General features: G+C 45.1%; 2 protein-coding genes across 4 annotated transcripts in view; one reads left to right on the top strand and one right to left on the bottom strand.

The window, feature by feature from the left end:
• The window catches only part of CHTF18 (chromosome transmission fidelity factor 18), a 21,513-nt gene extending 13,211 nt beyond the window's left edge, over window positions 1–8,302 (bottom strand). Inside the window, exons 1-16 of the mRNA XM_072119952.1 lie at window positions 8,167–8,302; window positions 7,654–7,860; window positions 6,956–7,097; window positions 6,376–6,571; window positions 6,086–6,184; window positions 5,760–5,812; window positions 5,366–5,513; window positions 5,076–5,288; window positions 4,585–4,682; window positions 4,130–4,253; window positions 3,814–3,956; window positions 2,532–2,625; window positions 2,253–2,351; window positions 1,740–1,870; window positions 864–1,032; window positions 494–718 (exon numbers count right to left, since the gene is read on the bottom strand). Of these exons, the coding sequence (XP_071976053.1) occupies window positions 494–718; window positions 864–1,032; window positions 1,740–1,870; window positions 2,253–2,351; window positions 2,532–2,625; window positions 3,814–3,956; window positions 4,130–4,253; window positions 4,585–4,682; window positions 5,076–5,288; window positions 5,366–5,513; window positions 5,760–5,812; window positions 6,086–6,184; window positions 6,376–6,571; window positions 6,956–7,097; window positions 7,654–7,860; window positions 8,167–8,251 (2,226 nt within the window). The 5' untranslated portion in view covers window positions 8,252–8,302. The remainder of the gene's footprint in view (window positions 1–493; window positions 719–863; window positions 1,033–1,739; window positions 1,871–2,252; window positions 2,352–2,531; window positions 2,626–3,813; window positions 3,957–4,129; window positions 4,254–4,584; window positions 4,683–5,075; window positions 5,289–5,365; window positions 5,514–5,759; window positions 5,813–6,085; window positions 6,185–6,375; window positions 6,572–6,955; window positions 7,098–7,653; window positions 7,861–8,166) is intronic.
• On the top strand, window positions 8,291–17,261 carry RPUSD1 (RNA pseudouridine synthase domain containing 1). 3 transcript variants are annotated; one of them, XM_072119954.1, is made up of 6 exons: window positions 8,291–8,452; window positions 9,185–9,383; window positions 9,661–9,784; window positions 9,860–9,962; window positions 10,333–10,434; window positions 14,918–17,261. In XM_072119954.1, the coding sequence occupies exons 2-6, from the start codon at window positions 9,202–9,204 to the stop codon at window positions 15,283–15,285; spliced, it is 879 nt and encodes a 292-aa protein (XP_071976055.1). In that variant the 5' UTR covers window positions 8,291–8,452; window positions 9,185–9,201; the 3' UTR covers window positions 15,286–17,261. The 3 variants fall into 3 exon arrangements, with proteins under 3 accessions (XP_071976055.1, XP_071976054.1, XP_071976056.1); XM_072119953.1 differs by having other exon boundaries at window positions 8,291–8,436; XM_072119955.1 differs by lacking the exon at window positions 8,291–8,452 and adding an exon at window positions 8,461–8,483.
• The last annotated feature ends 1,032 nt before the right edge of the window (window positions 17,262–18,293 follow it).

Here is an 18,293-nt window from a genome sequence, read left to right on the forward strand (position 1 = left end):
TCCTCATAGACTGTAAGCTCTTGTGTCACCCCCTCATCCTCATAGACTGTAAGCTCTTTTGTCACCCCCTCATCCTCATAGACTGTAAGCTCTTGTGTCACCCCCTCATCCTCATAGACTGTAAGCTCTTGTGTCACCCCCTCATCCTCATAGACTGTAAGCTCCTGTGTCCCCCCCTCATCCTCATAGACTGTAAGCTCTTGTGTCACCCCTCATAGGATTGTATATTGATGGCGCTACATAAAGATAATTATTATATATTACCATCACATACTACAATCAGTGGTTGTCCATGTGATGGCCTGGGCAGCAGATATGTGCAGCAGCTCACGTCTACAGAATTACATGAAATTTATGCCCTGAAGATAAAAATAGTAGAAATGCTTTAAAACCATTGTCAGCAAACCTGCATAGACTTGTAGCAGTTCAGCGCCATCTACAGCTCAGTGGGAGTAATGCCGCTATATGCGGGAGGTAACACTTTCGGACTCACCTCATAGTGGCTATTAGGATAAGCAATCCGAGGGACATTTGAGGCTGCAAAGAAGAGATGAAAAGCCACCGGGAGGAAGGGCAGGTATCTCATCAGCTGGAAGTTCTGCCCGTGCATTATCATGGTGTTTACCACGTCTGTGAATCCCAACCAATCCAGAGCCGAGACCACTGTGCTGAAATTAGACTCCTTCACCTTCATGTTTAAGAAGTTATCATATAATCCCTGTAGGGAGGAGAAGGAGTTACAAGAAATTGTATACAGCAGACGCTTCACATTCACTCCCTATAGAAGTATCTGTTTCTCCTATACATGTCCATGTTAGGGGAGAGCAGTGAATGTCATCTACCCCCTGCAGTGCTCCACTCACCATCGTCAGCTTCTCATACTCCCCCGTAGATGTGGTCAGGTGTAATATATGGTGAAATCTTTGGGCCAAGGCACTTAATGGAGTTCTGCCCAATAAATTGAGAGGATCGTTGTCGTTTCTAAGAAGCAGCTGCAGATCCGGGGTGGTGACATCTTGACCGATGCGCTTTCTTGGTACAGAAAAGGGAAAAAAAAACAAAAAAAAAAAACAATATAACTGAAGAGCTAAATAAAAGTAACTATATGTCCTTATAAAGTGATTGTGTGTTACGGAAAGTCTTCCCTCCGGCCTTTGGGAACTACAGCTATTCTGAATACAGTGGCAACAGCAATGGCTTACAGGGGTATTCACGGCATATGCACAAGAGGTGTCCTACAGATGCAGTTCCCACCTCTGTAACCTGCATCTATAAAGAGAAAGGGGGTCCCATGATCCATGTCCCTGGAGAGGGGGTAGGGCAAGAGCAGGGCTCCCCATTCAAGTTTATGGAGGAGTTGGAAGTGAACAAACAGTCTGGGCTGTTTTCAGCTCCCCCATGAAGTGGAATGGAAAGCAGCGGCACATGACTGTAGTCATCCATGCATCACGGACCACCCGCAGTGCAGGGCGAGCATCATAGCGATATAGAAGAACCCCTTCTTCCCTGCAGAATATCTGTACATCATAGTCCCCTCTTCCTGCACTGGGGCACCTTGCCTCTCTCTGAGCATATTGATTAGAGAACACAGCACTACATTAACACTGTGACCCTTTCAGTTTCAGGATGGGTAGGGGGGTCCCCCAGATCAGACCTCCCATGATGACATTTCCAAACAACATGTGATCATGTAATATAGCTCCCCCTGTTATGGACATTTGCGTGCTGCAGTATTCTACCTTTGAAGTTTAGGGAGCTGGAAGATTTCCTGCCATACAGAGAACAAGCCCTTGTTCTGATCCTTCAGCCCGATCTTCATGGTCTGGACTGTGCGCATGTTCAGTTCTTTCTTTCCTTTGCCATGTAGAAACTGAGAAACGAAAACCATCAGGTTATTAAAATGGTCTGTTGTGTGGTAGGTTGATTTCTCTAAAAGAAGTCTCATGTATTGTGGTGGAGTTCCTCTGCAAAAGTGCACCAATAATTACTAAGAGGTTTATATAGTAACATTTATCAAGTTGGAGTGTCCCCGCCCACTTTTCCAAAAAGTAAGAAGTGGAATGAGGGTAGCGAGAGGGGAGAAAAAAAAAGTCACAACTTCCTAGCCATGGCCCACTAATTTTTTGTTTTGCATGCAAAACTGGAGTACGATGAGCCATGATACATAAACCCTTTTAATTTATATTAGCATTAATCAGCCTCAAAGGAAACTGATGTGCTGTGGTCCTCAGTCAGGACGTTAGGACACTTACCTGCAGTGTGTTAATACAGGAGCGGATATCATTATCTGTCTTCTCACATAACGCCATCAGGGCCCCCGTGTCGGCTTTCATGTTCTGTTTAAGTGTGATCTGGAAAACCAACCAAACCTTGGCATAAGAATATTTTTCAACACTTTTATGTTCTGTAGAAGCAGAACATGAAACTCCTTAAAAGGTAAAAAAAAATCAAAGGAGTCTTTTATCCACACTGCGAATGTTAACCAAGGGAAACCAAACAGGGGATTTAGAGTAAGAAACATTTTCACCAACCTCGTACAACCTTTGTACCAGCCTGGAGGGCAACGTCTGAGGAAAATTCAGCATGAACGCTTGCTGCCTGAGCTGCCGCAGAGACGGCACATACCTGCACAGCGGAGAAGAAGAAGGACAGATAGCTATAGGGAAGCATGGAGGAAAGGCTCAGCACAAATGTCTTAGCTATGCCACAATCCAACACAATATGTCTGGTACCGTCTAGTCTTCATTACAGAGGATGTAATACTGAATCGTAGAGAAAGTAAGAGCTCAAATGTGGCAGAGATAGTCTGCCTGTTTGACTCAATGTAAATACAAAATGTATCTGCATCCCCTCTGATGAACCGAGAGTGACAGGTTCATGTGTTCATCGGCCCCGTCACAGGAAAGGATCGGACCGCCACGGCACAGCCCAGTAATGCAAATGGCGAGTGCACACAGTGTCATTGGTACACTCACTGCTAAAGTTTCCGGCCGCTGTGCAAGTTCACGTGAATAAATGACTGTCTTGCAGTCACATGCCCTCACATCGGGCCACAAGCTGGAGCAGTAAAGGACAGAGTCAACAGCTTGTGGCTAGACAAAAGGGAGAAATCTCTAGTGAGATTTTATCTGCGCTGGGCTTTTTTTTAAATGAGTAAAATTGACTGCACAAGAGTTAACACCATCTCTTTTGCCAGTTGTCACCACCTGAACAATCATCAAGTATTCAAGGGAACCTCATCAGGGACCTCAGTTTCACCAAAGACAGGATGCAGAGGCCCGTTACACCTGCATTGCAAAGATGCCTTTGTGTGTTTTTCAGAGCAAACTTGGTTCACTGAGAGAATCCTGTGTTAAGTCCCTGGGTTTGCTTTTGTTTGGATGCATTTAATAAAATAAATGTGTGACTTGTCTGTGCTGCTCACTCTTCAGCTCTCAGCCTCCACCTTTGTGCTCCTGTACAGGTCCTCCCTGCTGCTCCTTCACAGAGCTCACAGCCTGGTGAACTGACACCAGTGCGGGAATGAGGAGCTGCACAGGAGCACAAAGATTGGGGACTGAGAGCACAGACAAGTCACATGTTTTGTTTTTTTAATGCATTCAAACCAAAGCAAACAAAGGATTTTGGCTTGGAGCCAACGTACATTGAAATACACAATTATATTGTAATGAAACTTTGCAATGCAGGTGTGATGGGCTTCTGCAACCAGTCTTTAGTGAAAATGAGCAGGTTCCCTTTAAGGATAGGTCCAGAATAGATGAAGCTCAATGCAATTTCGGTACACTCAAACTAACAATTACAAAATATACTAACTGGTCATTGCAAATACAGATGATGGGTCGGAGCATCAGGCCCCCTTCTTTCTTTTTCTTCTTGGTTGCAGCCGGCTCGTTGCCCCCTTCTGTATCCTTGCCATCCTTTCGGTTGATTAAACTAAGCAGCATATTTATAGAGACCTAGAGGGAATAGAAGATGCCCATAAACATCTACAATGTTCAGCAGCACAAACCACCCAGCCATGTATATTCTTCAGACCAGTGAGTTCTTGACCTCATATGTGACCACAGTATAGTGAGGTAGTATTTAGTGATCACCTAAAAATGGTTATACCTTTGAATCTCTCACTTACTGTAGGCGCACCATCAATTTCATCAATCACTAAACAGTTCGGTCGCTCGTCTAATCCCAGCACAGATTTCATTTGCGTCGCAGCTTCAATACGAGTTCTGAAAACCTCTGGACTACGGTCATCACTGCAAAATTAAGCAGGCGATTAACAATCTTTGTGTTGTAAGTTGTTTCTTCAAAAACTAAGGCTACATGCACACAATGTATCCCCCGCCCCTCTCCACTGAAATACACAGCGCCGTATTCTGTAGAAAGATAGGACATGTCCTATCTTTCTACGGGCCACAAAGCGGTACAGTGCCGCACCGTACCACTCCCGTATGGCGCCGTGAGGCCATTGCGATGTATGGGGGACGTACATACACCGTGTATAAGTCGGCCGCATGTCCGCCCCCCATACGTTCGTGTGAATGTAGCCTTAAGGAGTAATTATCATTACCTGCAGATGTGACTCACCTGGCATTCATTTCCACCACATTGTATCCAGCGTGTCTCGCTATGATATGGGCCAGTGTAGTTTTACCCAGGCCAGGAGGACCACAAAGCAAAGCAACCTGGAATGGACTACAGTGTTACATTTTGAATTATAACTCAGGATATTTTAGTGAATTTAGTTAAGGAGTCCTTTATTGTAAACACCACATTTCTTCCCTGCACCCCCTGCAAGCTGTGCATTACATTTCACACTATTAGCGAATACAAATACTGCAATAGTTTTCTTCCCCGCTTCCACAAAGACTCAGTCTTTGTTGTAGGATTATCCCCATTTTCTCTTCTGCTCTGCCAAGTTAACAATCCCATGATGCCTCTGCTAGCTGGGGGCTGCACTATGATAGATCCAAACACTTTAGCCTCAATATCATAAAAAGAAAGGACTAAGATTTGAGATTTATAATATGTTTAGTTATTATTAGCTGTGACGTGCCCCTACACAAGCCTTCAGTTACCTTATTCTTGGGTCTATTGTACTGATCTAGTTCTGCCTCGAGAATCTCTTCTGTGATTTGGGCTTTGCTCTTCCACTTTGCAGCCGTTTCCTTCTGGAACTTGTTGTTTGCTTTCTGGTCTGGGATCACCTTGGGCTTCTTCACAGTCTTTTCCTTACCAAACACTACAGTGTCCCATAACTTCAGCCACTTCAGGAGGCAGCGATTCGTATACTGAGGGAGGAGAGAAACATTAATAGGATGCAGACGGGATTTTTATTTAGATGAGGAAATAGTGACTGAACACTTACATCATCACTCAGCAGCTCTGTATAATGTCTGGGGGTGTATTTATCCACCCAGAGGCTGTGTGAGGCCGCATCGTCACCTCCCTCTTCCGTCTCTGCAGGGACCAGCTCTAAACTTTCATTTTCAGCCTCTTCAAATTCATTCATTTGACTGTAAAGACAAAAATTAGAATAGGAAATAAACACAATAAGAGGTAGTGCAGAAGTCCCTGGGTTGCAACACGGACTCTTTGGACCACAAGTGGTGACATATTCAACATCATATGATAGGCACAAAGAACTTCTCACTGGGTCTGGCGGGTGAGAGGATGGATAGTCTTAATTCCCCCATTATGTCTAGATAATGGCAGAGTATAAGGAAAAGATGGTTGGTTCATCGGGAGTCAGGTGTCATTACCTGTTCAACATTTCTGTGAGGCGCTGTGATTCCTCTAACACCTGCCTGCGGCGCTGAAAGACAAGAAGCGTTGCCATAACCATATGAAAGCTGTATCACAGGATGCCCTGCATTTATCTTACAGTGTGTGGTATAGACCGAGCATATGAAAGGACAAACTCCATCTAATATAGATACACTGTTATATGTATGCATGCATTATTTATGCTGTATTATACTCCAGAGCTGCACTCACTATTCTGCTGCTGGTGGAGTCTGGTGTACTGATCCTAAGTTACTCTATTAGCTTCTAAGATAAATACACGATCATAGACCTTAGTTATTACCTCATCAGCCACTTGCTCTTTGAGGTAGGAAATGGGGACTCCCAGAAGATGCAGCTGCTGGTCACCTCTCCAGCTAAGGCCTGTGATCTTAGAAGCTTCCTAAAACAAGACACAAACTCATTAAGGGGACAATTCCATCCTAAAGAAGTATAGGATATATACTATTCCAATAGGATATTCCATCACTTTCCATACCATGCAGTTCTAAAAGGGGTTGTCCACGCTCTCAAGGGCCTTTACGGCTTTAATAATAACCCCTGAACACTTCTTTAACAGGAAGGATAAATCACCTGAACTCCAGTCCCGTCCGAATCATCTCTCAGGGTCATGTAAACCCTAGCGCCATCACTGGAAGTGACATTGATGTAGTCCTCCAGTATAGGCGGCCGTTTTAGTACACGTTTCTGCTCATTTTCTGTCGGGGTGACTTGCAGAGGAGCCATATCACTAACATCAAGAGCATCGCAGTTTAGGAGCTTCAGATTTCTGTAAAAAGGTGTAAGATAAGCATCACTAATGTCTAGTAGAGGCGTTCAAGCACCGCTGCTAGCTTTATCATCATATAGACGTCCCCTATAGACGGGATACATGGACATACAGAGAAATCTGTCTGAAAGGAAGCAAATATTTTCCTGGATGGCTACCTCAAACCCCAGAATCGCCCAATGAAACATCAATGGCTGCAAGTCTCTACACACCTACAAGGCGGCCATAGATGGCAAAGTCTCTGTAAGGAGAGCTCCTACTTCCCGGAATTAAGTTATGTGCAACCCATGTCTCACCAGCCACCATTATACTACAAGTTCCAGCATGCCCAGGTAGCTGCCGTCTCTCTCAGTCATACGTTCAGTCCCCACATACACTTCGTACCTGTCCTTTATCTTTGGCGCAGGATCGGGTGATGGTGGGGGAGTGATGTCATCACTTAGTACCGGGCTGGAGGCTGAACGCTCAGTAGCTCCAAAGTCTAGCTTCTTTACCGCCTCCATTTTTGGGCGCTTGGCTTTGGGTGCTAGGAAAGGGGAAGAAAAAGAAAAAAAATAATAATGACGATTTATTTTTAGGATGAAAATGCGATGGAGAACTGGAGACAGTCAGTTTCGGAGTTGTCTCAGCTGGATGAAGCGTTGCAGATCTAAGGTTGACGTTATATCATATAGAACACAATCCCAAGTAATGGTATGAGGCAAATAGTGAAGAGACTACACACGGCGCCGTACACTCTATAGTGGCCGCACTCGGTATTGGAATGAGACTGAGCGGAAACCAAGGCCCAGGTCTGTACACACCGGGCATCAGCCTGATGCTGGGGAAATGTAATTTAAAAAAAAAAAAAAAAAAAAACTTAGAGGCTCTGACACATAAGGCTTGAAAAAAAAAACTGCTTTTTTGGGCGCAAATGGACTTTTTACAAGCCTTGTGTGCAGGACTCCCGGGGTCCAGGATCTGACTCTCTGCTCAACGACTAATGAGAAGTTCTTCAACTTCCAGAACAAAGTTAGATTTGTAGAAAACGTCAGATCCCGCAGGGGAATCGGCAGAGATCTGTGTAGATTTTGCTGACGTACTGAGCGGGGGCTGGGAGAAGCTGGCGGACAGATCGTCCTCCTCCTCGGAGAGGTGCAGGAAGGCCGCGTCCCTCTTCCTGGGCTTCTCCCCTGTGCGGACGCCATTGCTGCTCTGGCTGATTTTGTCGCCCGAGGTGATCGCCTCTTCAAATGACAACTTCTGGCGATACTGGGAGGGTTTTGGCGCAGAACGGGGCGGCGGATCATCTGTCAATGACACAAAGAAACCAATTAGATCCAAAACAAAGTGTCCAATGCAACTAATCTAACTATCCCAGAACTACAACTCCCAGCATGCCCCTGTGTCTCAGCACATTACTGCTGTTTGTTACAATGTGTCAGTGAAGGGAACACTCATGAGACTACAGAAGTGTGACCAGGAGCAGGTTAGCAGCCTAGGACTACACACCATGACACTTCCCATTCACTGACAGGCAGCAGAGATCACAGCCAGCTTTATTGATATAACACCGCACATACATGACGGCCTGCAGCGGCGCCATGCTCCCTCACCTTCCAGCTCGGCCAGAACCTCCAGCTCGGAGGCGAATTGCTCCTCATAGTCGTCCTCTATGCCGTACAGGTCGTACTCGTCCATGTCCCTCACACAGGATCCGACATTCCCGCCAAACGTCCACTTCCGGGTGAGGGCATTTTCTGCGGTCACGTGCCCCGCCAGCTCCCGGCTTGTGATTGGCCGAGGGCGGGAGAGCGGCTCCGGGATTGGTTAGGACGCGTCCAGCGTGGAGCAGAGCGCAGAGAGAGGCCGGAGAGAGACAAGAGGTAAACACCGGCGCAGGTAACGCATGTGGTGTGTACGGGGGCTGCAGGTAACGCATGTGGTGTGTACAGGGGCTGCAGGTAACGCATGTGGTGTGTACAGGGCTGTAGTGTATGTTATACGGTGTATACAGACGCTCTACGTTAGTTCCCTTGTATCATGTATCTTGTACAAAATGTGTGTATACAGGTGCACCATGTAAGATGTATGTGCATATCTATATCCTGTGTATGCTGGGGTATATACTGTATATGGCCTACATCACTTACGTTTCTTTGAATGAGCTGAAGGTTTATCATATTAATGATTTGTTATGTCTGTGTATACGGGTGTACCGCTTGTGTAGGAGATATATATATATATATATATATATATATATATATATATATATATATATATATGCGTGTATGTATGTACAGGCTGAATTTATGGTGTGTGTGTATATATATATAGGTGTAGGGTGTGTATGGCTTGTTTTATAGGGTGTATTTATGTGTATATGGTTGTACAGTTTTGTGTATGCGCTGTATTCACAGTGTTTATATGTGTTTACAGCTCTTGTGTAGCGGTGTATATATGTTGGTGTGTATGTGTACAGCTTTATAGTTTATAAGTGGTATATATTTGTGTACCGTGTGTGTGTAAGTGTATACGGCTCTTGTGTAGGGTATTTATATGTGTATACTGGTGAGGGCTGAATATATAGTCTCTTTGCTCACATGAAATGTCTCCTAATGCCCATCCCCCCAGCTGGTCCATACGCGCCCATGGAGCCGGGCAGTATAGAGAACCTGTGCCTGCTGTACCACAGCCCGGACTTCCTGGTGGTGAACAAGCACTGGGACATCCGGATAGACAGTAAGATGTGGTACGAGAAGCTGACAGTCCAGAGGCAGCTCAAGCACCGCTTCCCCGAGCTCGCTGACCCGGACACTTACTACGGGTTCAGGTGAGTTACTGTCCTGAGCCTGTATTAGTTATATCTCTCCCTGGGAAAGCTGGGTTGCTATTAATGTGTCTACTGTTACCTTTCAGAGGGATTATTATCCCCTACACTCCCAGTGACCAGATAGTGCCATAAATACACTAATTAGTCATTCAGGACTCTAGGAAAGCTGGGTAACCATTCCTGTGAGGGCTGTAATAGGCAACTAGGGGTAGTTGCCCAGCTTTCCAGTTAGCTATACTGTACTACGTGTTCACACACGCGCATCTCTTCTTCTCAGGTTCTGCCATCAGCTGGACTTTTCCACCAGCGGGGCTCTTTGTGTTGCCCTCAACAAGGAGGCGGCAGGACGGGCATACAAGTGCTTCAAGGAGCGCACCGTCACCAAGGCGTACCTGGCACTGGTAACTAGGGAGTCTGTGATATAATCACCCATTACTTATGTGTTCACGCCCGCTGACACCTCTTCCTCTCTGCAGGTCCGGGGCATCGTCACCGAGAGCCTCATGACAATCACCCTGGCCATAGGCAAGAACACGCAGGACGGGCGCACACACATGATGTGCGTAGAAGGGACGGAGGGTGAGTACCACCCAATCTCCTGGATGAGGTGATGTGACATCTAGGGGCACACCCTACCAGGTAGTGTTACATCATCGATGACTTAAAGCCTACACCAGCCAATGGCTTATGATAGCAATGATCTGGCCCTTTAAATCCTTAGATGCTGCAGCTTTACTGACCACGGCATCTGAGGGGTTATTACACAGAACTAACTTGTCAGATTCTTGATTTGGGATAGTATGACATCACTGGCAGGGAATTCCTGTGATGTCACTAGCCGGGGTTTCCTAATGAATGGGCACCCCTGGGTCCTAGAGAGAGCCACGTAGCTGCTGATATTACACAACATGTCAATACATTTTATAACTTCCATCATATCCTTCCCCAGGATGTGAAAATCCCAAACCTTGTCAGACCGACCTCCTCGTCCTGCAGCATGGATCATATAAAGGCGACCCGGTCACCAAAGTCTTGTTACAGCCACTAACAGGTAGGTGGTGACGTTGGAGTGTAGACTATTACTATACTACTATTACCACTATATATATAAATACTGATCACCACGGAGTGCTGCTCTCCCGCTGTCTTTATATATATAAAGACAGCGGGAGAGCAGCACTCCGTGGTGATCAGTATTTATTCAAACACCAGTGGTAATACAGAGCGACGTTTCGGCTAACTCCATGTAGCCATTTTCAAGCAATGTGCAAAGTGATACAAGGCGGGTTTATATCCCCCGCAGGATGTGACATCATCAGAGGTGGAAACAAACAATTCATAAATTGATACATTGTGAAAATATACAAAATATACATTGGTTATACATATGTGTCATATCGTGATGTGCAACAACGTATAAGTCATCTAAAGGAGGAAATCTACCATAGCACGCTGGTAAATACATAATAATATGAGCACATGTCACAGGGTTGCTTAGCAACCACACGCCTATAGGTACTGTCCACGGCAAAGATTGGTCAGGTCCCCTTCATGTTAGGACGGCTTCGGTGGTCCGCATAGGGGGCACTTACCCGATCCAGCGCCATAGATAATAGCAGCCCGATTGCGCTTGAAGGTCCGTGCGACAGGACTCTGAAGTTCAGATTGTGGCGCTTGGCAGGTCATGTGCCCCGGCGGATCTCGCGACATTCTCTCCCGTGACCGGGCGGCCATCTTTGTTGAGGGAAACCTGGTCTAAGCCAATGTGGAGTGAGGGTAACACTCAGGTGAGTATCAAAAAGCGTGTCACGGCAGAATATACATCGGTCACATCGGGGTGAACTGTATCTCCTAAGCCACTAGGTTCGTGGCTAAAGTGTCACCACTATTTAGCACTCGGAAAACCGAGTGCATTGTGATGACATATGGAGTCTCGTCACCCTGCTCGGACTACTAGCGCTGCCTTCGCACACGATACCACCAATTCAGTGTATCGCAACGGAATTCTCGTACTCATATAAGGCGAAAAATGTAAAGGTCTGGACATGGCTGAGTATAAAAAATTTTTTGGTTTTGAAAATAATCCAGATGCAGAAAGATAATGGCGTATTGATGGTGATTATCACTCCATGAACAATGGGTGTCGTGATCTAAAAACAAAGATAATATCAATTAGTTATATACAAAGAAAGTTAAGAACCAAACCAGCAGTAATAGAGGTATAAGGCATAAGTTTAGGCAGAAGAATCTGGGCATACTCAGTTCAAAATGTTCACATTGAATTCCACATTTAAGCCATGTGGTTGCAATGAATTTAATTTATGGATCCATTCGATCTCACGTTGTTTTAATAATTTTTGTCGATCACCTCCTCTCCGAAGGGGAGGGACGGGGTCAAGAATGCTGAATTTTAGTTGATGTATTTTGTGACCCATTTCAAAAAAATGTCGTGGGACGGGAAGGTCCAATTTGGAGGTGTTAATGGATGAGCGATGATTGTGTAATCTTAGCCGGCATTCTGTGGTGGTCTCACCTACATAGATTTTTGGGCAGGGGCAGGTGAGTACATATATAACATGGTCGGATCTACAAGTCAGATGATGTCTAATACGATATGACACATTTGATACAGGATTTGTAAATATCTCGCCCTTTATCATATGACTGCAGTTTTCGCAATTCCTGCATGGGTAACACCCTGGTTTTAGTGTCATAGCTAGATTGGGCTTGGATGATAGTGAACCAATGTCACTTTTCACCAACTTGTCCTTTAGATTCTTAGACCGATTGTAGGAGAACAGTGGAGGCATTTTGAATTCCTCAATGGTATGATGGTAGTGTGTAAGGATCGGCCAATGTTTCCGAATGACAGAAGCAATTGCATTGCTATGTGCACCAAATGTGGATACGAATGGTATCCTCTTATGTGTAGTCTGTCCCTTGGTTTTTGAGTTGAGTAATGTCTGTTTATCCAGACTTTTGACTTTCTCCCTATGATTCGAAACCAGGTGTTTAGGATACCCTCTAGAAATAAACTTTTCGGACATCTCATTGAGTCTTGTGTCTATATGTGAGGGATCATCGACAATTCTTCTAACCCTGATCATCTGACTAAGGGGTAGGGAGTCTCTAGTTCTCTTTGGATGTGCACTGTCATAGTGGAGAAGATTGTTTCGATCAGTTGTTTTAATAAACAGGTCGGTTTTTAGTCTGTTCCCATCGATGTATACATTGGTGTCTAGGAATTGGATGTTTGTCTGAGAGAATGTTGTGGTGAATTTAATGTCAGGGTCCATGGAGTTCAATGTGTCACAAAACAGGTTAAATGCCTCTGCACTGTCGGTCCACACCATGAAGATGTCGTCAATATAACGCCACCATCCGAGTACGTGTACAAAGAATGGTGACGAATATATTGACGACTCCTCCATGTCTGCCATAAACATATTCGCATACGTGGGGGCCATATTGGCCCCCATTGCCGTCCCACGTAATTGTAAATAGTACTCGTCGCCAAATAAGAAGTAGTTGCATGTTAGTATGATTTCAAGTAAACCAAGGATAAATTCCTGACCATCAATAGAGATCGAGGTAGAGTCAAGGGCCCTTTTAATACACAGAAGGCCTCTCTCATGGTTAATGCTCGTATAGAGACTCGCAACGTCAAGTGATGCTAAAATGGCATTCGGAGGGATCTCTATGTCGTGTATTTTGTTAAGGAAATCAGATGTGTCTCTGATATATGATCTGGCAGATGTAGCAAATCCGCATAGGATCTTGTCTACATATATAGCCGCAGGAGACAGTACTGAGTTCCTCCCAGACACAATCGGTCTGCCTGGGGGATGCATCAAGTTTTTATGTATTTTTGGCAGACAATACAAAACCGGGGTGACCGGTTTATCTGGGATAAGGAATTTGTGTGTGGCTTTGTCGATAATGTCCATGGCAAAAGCATTGTCTACCAGAATCCTCAAGCGTCTCAGAATCCAAGGCAGAGGATTCTCAGACAATTTGTGATATACCACTGTGTCCATGAGTTGGCTGTGAATCTCATCCAGGTATTTTGTGTGGTCCATGACAACAATGGCACCGCCTTTGTCGGCAGGTTTTACCACTATTCTGCTGTCTTGGATCAGTTCAGTAAGGGCCTGTCTACAGGGGCGGGAAAGGTTATTACGGACCTTAGGATGATTTAAATATTCCCAATTGGTATGTAGTAGAGTTATATCTTTTTTTTATGGCAGCCATGAAAGTTTCTAGTGCACAGGAGTTGACAAAGGGCATGAAATCACTTTTGTTAAATAAACCCAGGTTTTTTAAACAGAATTCAGATACATTGACATGACCAGACAACAAAGGGTCAGGTTGTTGGGAAAACCAGACCTTAAGTTTAATGAGTCTAAAAAAACGGGCTAATTCTGCCTCAAATTTTAACCAATCTACCCGCTCAGTGGGGCAGAAGGATAGTCCCTTACTTAACAGTTGTAATTGTGTATTAGAAAGAGGGATGGAAGATATATTTACCACCAATTCTTTAGTTGAAGCATTCACTTTTTCTGGGTCACCGTTTTTTGGATTTTGCCACTCCTGGTCAAGGGGCTGTTCAACAGAGGGGAATTTCCTATGGCGCCTGCCTCCGCGTCGAGTGTTCCTCCGCCTCCTCCTAGTGGCTTAGGAGATACAGTTCACCCCGATGTGACCGATGTATATTCTGCCGTGACACGCTTTTTGATACTCACCTGAGTGTTACCCTCACTCCACATTGGCTTAGACCAGGTTTCCCTCAACAAAGATGGCCGCCCGGTCACGGGAGAGAATGTCGCGAGATCCGCCGGGGCACATGACCTGCCAAGCGCCACAATCTGAACTTCAGAGTCCTGTCGCACGGACCTTCAAGCGCAATCGGGCTGCTATTATCTATGGCGCTGGATCGGGTAAGTGCCCCCTATGCGGACCACCGAAGCCGTCCTAACATGAAGGGGACCTGACCAATCTTTGCCGTGGACAGTACCTATAGGCGTGTGGTTGCTAAGCAACCCTGTGACATGTGCTCATATTATTATGTATTTACCAGCGTGCTATGGTAGATTTCCTCCTTTAGATGACTTATACGTTGTTGCACATCACGATATGACACATATGTATAACCAATGTATATTTTGTATATTTTCACAATGTATCAATTTATGAATTGTTTGTTTCCACCTCTGATGATGTCACATCCTGCGGGGGATATAAACCCGCCTTGTATCACTTTGCACATTGCTTGAAAATGGCTACATGGAGTTAGCCGAAACGTCGCTCTCTATTACCACTGGTGTTTGAATAAATACTGATCACCACGGAGTGCTGCTCTCCCGCTGTCTTCTTTGGATCTGCTTTGAGCCTTGAGTCGGGCCCACAGAGCCTGCACCCACCTGGATCTTAATCCGACTGCTTTACTGTGCCGCCCTCACCCCTCTCCTTCTGCTATATATATATATATATATATATATATATATATATATATATACCACTACTTTGTGTTACAGGCCGTACTCACCAGCTAAGGGTGCACTGCAGCGCTCTGGGTTATCCTATCGTGGGGGATTTCACCTATAGCCTCAAGACGGACACAGACCCCTATAGAATGATGCTTCATGCCTACTACCTGCGCATCCCCACTGACCGGGAGAAGATCCAAGTCACAGCGCCCGACCCTTTCCAGCCAGAATTGGACCCCAACTGGACGCCCACAGATACCATCCGCTGTCTGAATGAAGCCATGGTCGAAATTATCAGCAAAGGGGTGGAGTCAGATGTCAAGGAGGAGGTGCCGCAGCCCCCGGAGCGGAAGAAGGAGACGGAGCAGGAGCGGGCAGTGTGCCGGCAGTGGTTGTCGGAGTGGGCCGGTGAATAGTCAGCCCGGGTAAAGCTTTGCTGTACTATCTATCACCGCCAGTGGCAAGATAAGTGCCCCGCGCCCCCCCCCCCGTCATCTCACCTGGGTAAGATCCCAGCCGGGTACATTGTAGCAGTAGTTCTCAATTTACCCCTTTATCACCGCTCCTAGGACCACAATGCACTGCTTCACAGCAGTTCACCAGCAAAACTGCATCTACAGCTGCTTGTGTATATTAGTGCACGGGGGAAGGGGGGTAAAAACTTTCAAATTTTTAATGGGAACCTGTCAGCAGGTGTTGCCTTGTAGACTGCAGCCAGTGTTGGGTATTGTCCCTTGAGAGATTTGTAGTCGTACTGCTGTGTATGATGATCTTAGTAGCAGCAGGACTGTGATGCACAGTCCCTTCCCCGAGTAAAAGCTGTAGCAGGCTTCTGGTTCAGTACTGCAGCAATCACTTAACGGTGGCTGTGTATGATTTCAATACCCCGAGCTTAGAGCACAGCAGTGTGAGGAATATAAAATAATATTTCACAGTACTGCTGCTACTAACAACAGACACAAAGGTAATACCTAACACTGTCTGCTTCCAGCTTGAACTAGAAAATGTGGACGCTCCAGGAATTACTTACTGGGCTTTTTAAATTTTTGGTGTTATTGCTTTTTAAGCGATCTGAAACCAATTTTATGCTTCTATAGGGGCAGAATGTCTCCTTTAATGTGCGGCCTAGGGAGGGTCCTGTAGGTGCCTCTAAATGGGGGGACTCCTATGGTCTCCTATAGAAACCGGAGAAGGATGAAGTCGCTAAAGCCATACTCAGATTTTTGTACTGCAGAGTCGGACCTGGTGACATATTTTGGATACTCTTTTAGGACTCCCCCCCCCCTTTTTATTTTATACAATTATATAAAAAAATGTTACCATGCCTCATCTCTTTGACTTCCTTCAGTGAGTAATGCTAAGTATTTATGGAGGGATGACCCGAGGGTACAATGAATACATACATACATTTGGCGTGCAATACCAAGCACCGCCACTATACAAGGTATTGGCGCTGTTTTGGTAAGAAGTAAAGAGAAGACAGCGATCATCCCCTTTAATTATACTTGAATGAAAATTTAGCCCCAGCTTTCCCAGATCACCTTTAATGGTACTTATCCCACTCCTGGATCTCTCCATAACTAGGTAGTGAGCTGCAATGGCAGCCATAATATCTGTCACCCAGCTTTCCTGGGAACAGATAAAACCTAGAATCAGGAATTGGAGGGGTTGTTCTCTTCCAGTTGATGAATACTATAGCGTTCTGTAAAGCACTACAATTCCCAGCATGCCTTTCACTTGTTATATTGGACTATATACATCCAGATATATACTTCAGTCTAGGGGGGTCGTACACCTTATACATTCCTCTACGTGAGAGCGCCCCCTATGTACAGACTTTAGAACTGTTGATCTTCTAGCTGCTATTTGTGTAAATTACATGTATGGATATTTTGGTATCCGGAATATTCAGGAAGGTGGGGGGGGGTTGTTCCCAGGGATCAATCTCCATACGATATTAAAAAAATTACTATAATAGTTACCCAAAAATGTATGTCTGATACAAATATGATTGGCCGTTAAATGAGGAATCACTATCCCAATAATATAAACAACTTAAAACATATCGTAGAAGGAAACATCGAATTTTTGGTTGTTTTTTTTGTTATTTATTGTTATAAATAACAAAAAAAAAATAAAATAAAAATCTCTTGTTCCTGGCTTCCCTGCCCCCCCTCCCCTACTGATGACAGAAATGTGTATATTTTTGGTAAAAGATGAAGAATGTCTCTATTTATTGTGGATTATTTTATGGTATTCTCTGGGTTTTATCTTTCATGTCGCTGCTATTTTATTCTTGTGTTTTATATCATTTGCTTTGTTTTTATGTTTATTTTTTTGTACGATGTGGGGAATGTGAATAAATGTGATTCGTACACCACAACCTTCTCCTTGGCTTTTATTACCCCCCCACCGCCCTCCTTCTTACATAACACCCAACCCAAACTGATCCTCGTGTACTATAGATTAGTGTTGTCAGGAGTTTGGACGAAGCAGCCAGTGTTATGTATTGTCCCTGGAGACTTGTGTAACCACACCTTTGTGTGTGTTCTTAGTAGAAGCAGGACTGTGAATATAGGGATTTATTTTCCAGAATTGTCCTAGGGGTGTATCCTCACACTGCTGTGCCCACTGCAGACAGTTTTGGCCCTGGAGTGATGTGTAATCAGACCTTTGTGTGTGTTATTAGCAGCAGGACTGTGAAATATGGATTTTTATTCCAGTACTGTAGAACTTGGTGGGGGTTGTCCTCACGCTGCTTTGTTCGCTGCAGACAGTGGGGGTCATTTACTAAGGGCCCGAATCGAGGTTTTCCGTCGGGTTGGGGGGAAATTAAAATTTTGCACCGAATTGCCCCGGGTTTGTGGCGCATCAGCGCCGGCATGCACGCGACGGAAATCGGGGGCGTGGCCGGCGGATTCGTAAAAACACCCGTATTTTTTTTTTTTTTTTAATTAAATGTGTCGCTTGACACACACTTACCTGCACCCAGGCTAGCTTGGTGAACTCCCGCGGGCCTCGGCGGACTTCAGCGCAGCAGCGACACCTGTTGGACATCGGGCGCACTACCTTAGTGAATCGCCAGAAGACACGAATCGGCGCCGGAGAACGCGCCGCTGGATCGCGAATGGACCGGGTAAGTAAATGTGCCCCATTGTTTGGCATTGTCCCTGGAGAGATGTGTAATCATACTATTGTCTATGTTGTTATTAGCCGCAGGGCTGTGATAAAAGGATTTATATTCCAGGATTGTAGCTTCTCCAAGTGACTTGGGGGAGAGTCCTCACACTGCTGTGCTCTTCTCTCTCTGTAGCAAGTTTTGGGTATTGTCCCTGAAGAGATGTGTGATCATACCTTTGTATTTACCACTGTGTGTTGTTAGTAGAAGCAGGACTGTGATAAATAGATTTATTTTTCAGGATCA

The sequence above is a fragment of the Engystomops pustulosus genome, chromosome 8 (genome assembly GCF_040894005.1).
Source record: "Engystomops pustulosus chromosome 8, aEngPut4.maternal, whole genome shotgun sequence".
In the NCBI taxonomy this organism is placed as follows: domain Eukaryota; kingdom Metazoa; phylum Chordata; class Amphibia; order Anura; family Leptodactylidae; genus Engystomops; species Engystomops pustulosus.

Excerpts from the sequence above, each read along its gene's own strand:
- RPUSD1 (XM_072119954.1), top strand. The coding sequence starts at position 9,202 with ATGGAGCCGGGCAGTATAGAGAACCTGTGCCTGCTGTACCACAGCCCG. Across the intron at positions 9,963-10,332 it reads GTGCGTAGAAGGGACGGAGG|GATGTGAAAATCCCAAACCT; the intron begins GTGAGTACCACC and ends ATCCTTCCCCAG. Across the intron at positions 10,435-14,917 it reads CTTGTTACAGCCACTAACAG|GCCGTACTCACCAGCTAAGG; the intron begins GTAGGTGGTGAC and ends TTTGTGTTACAG.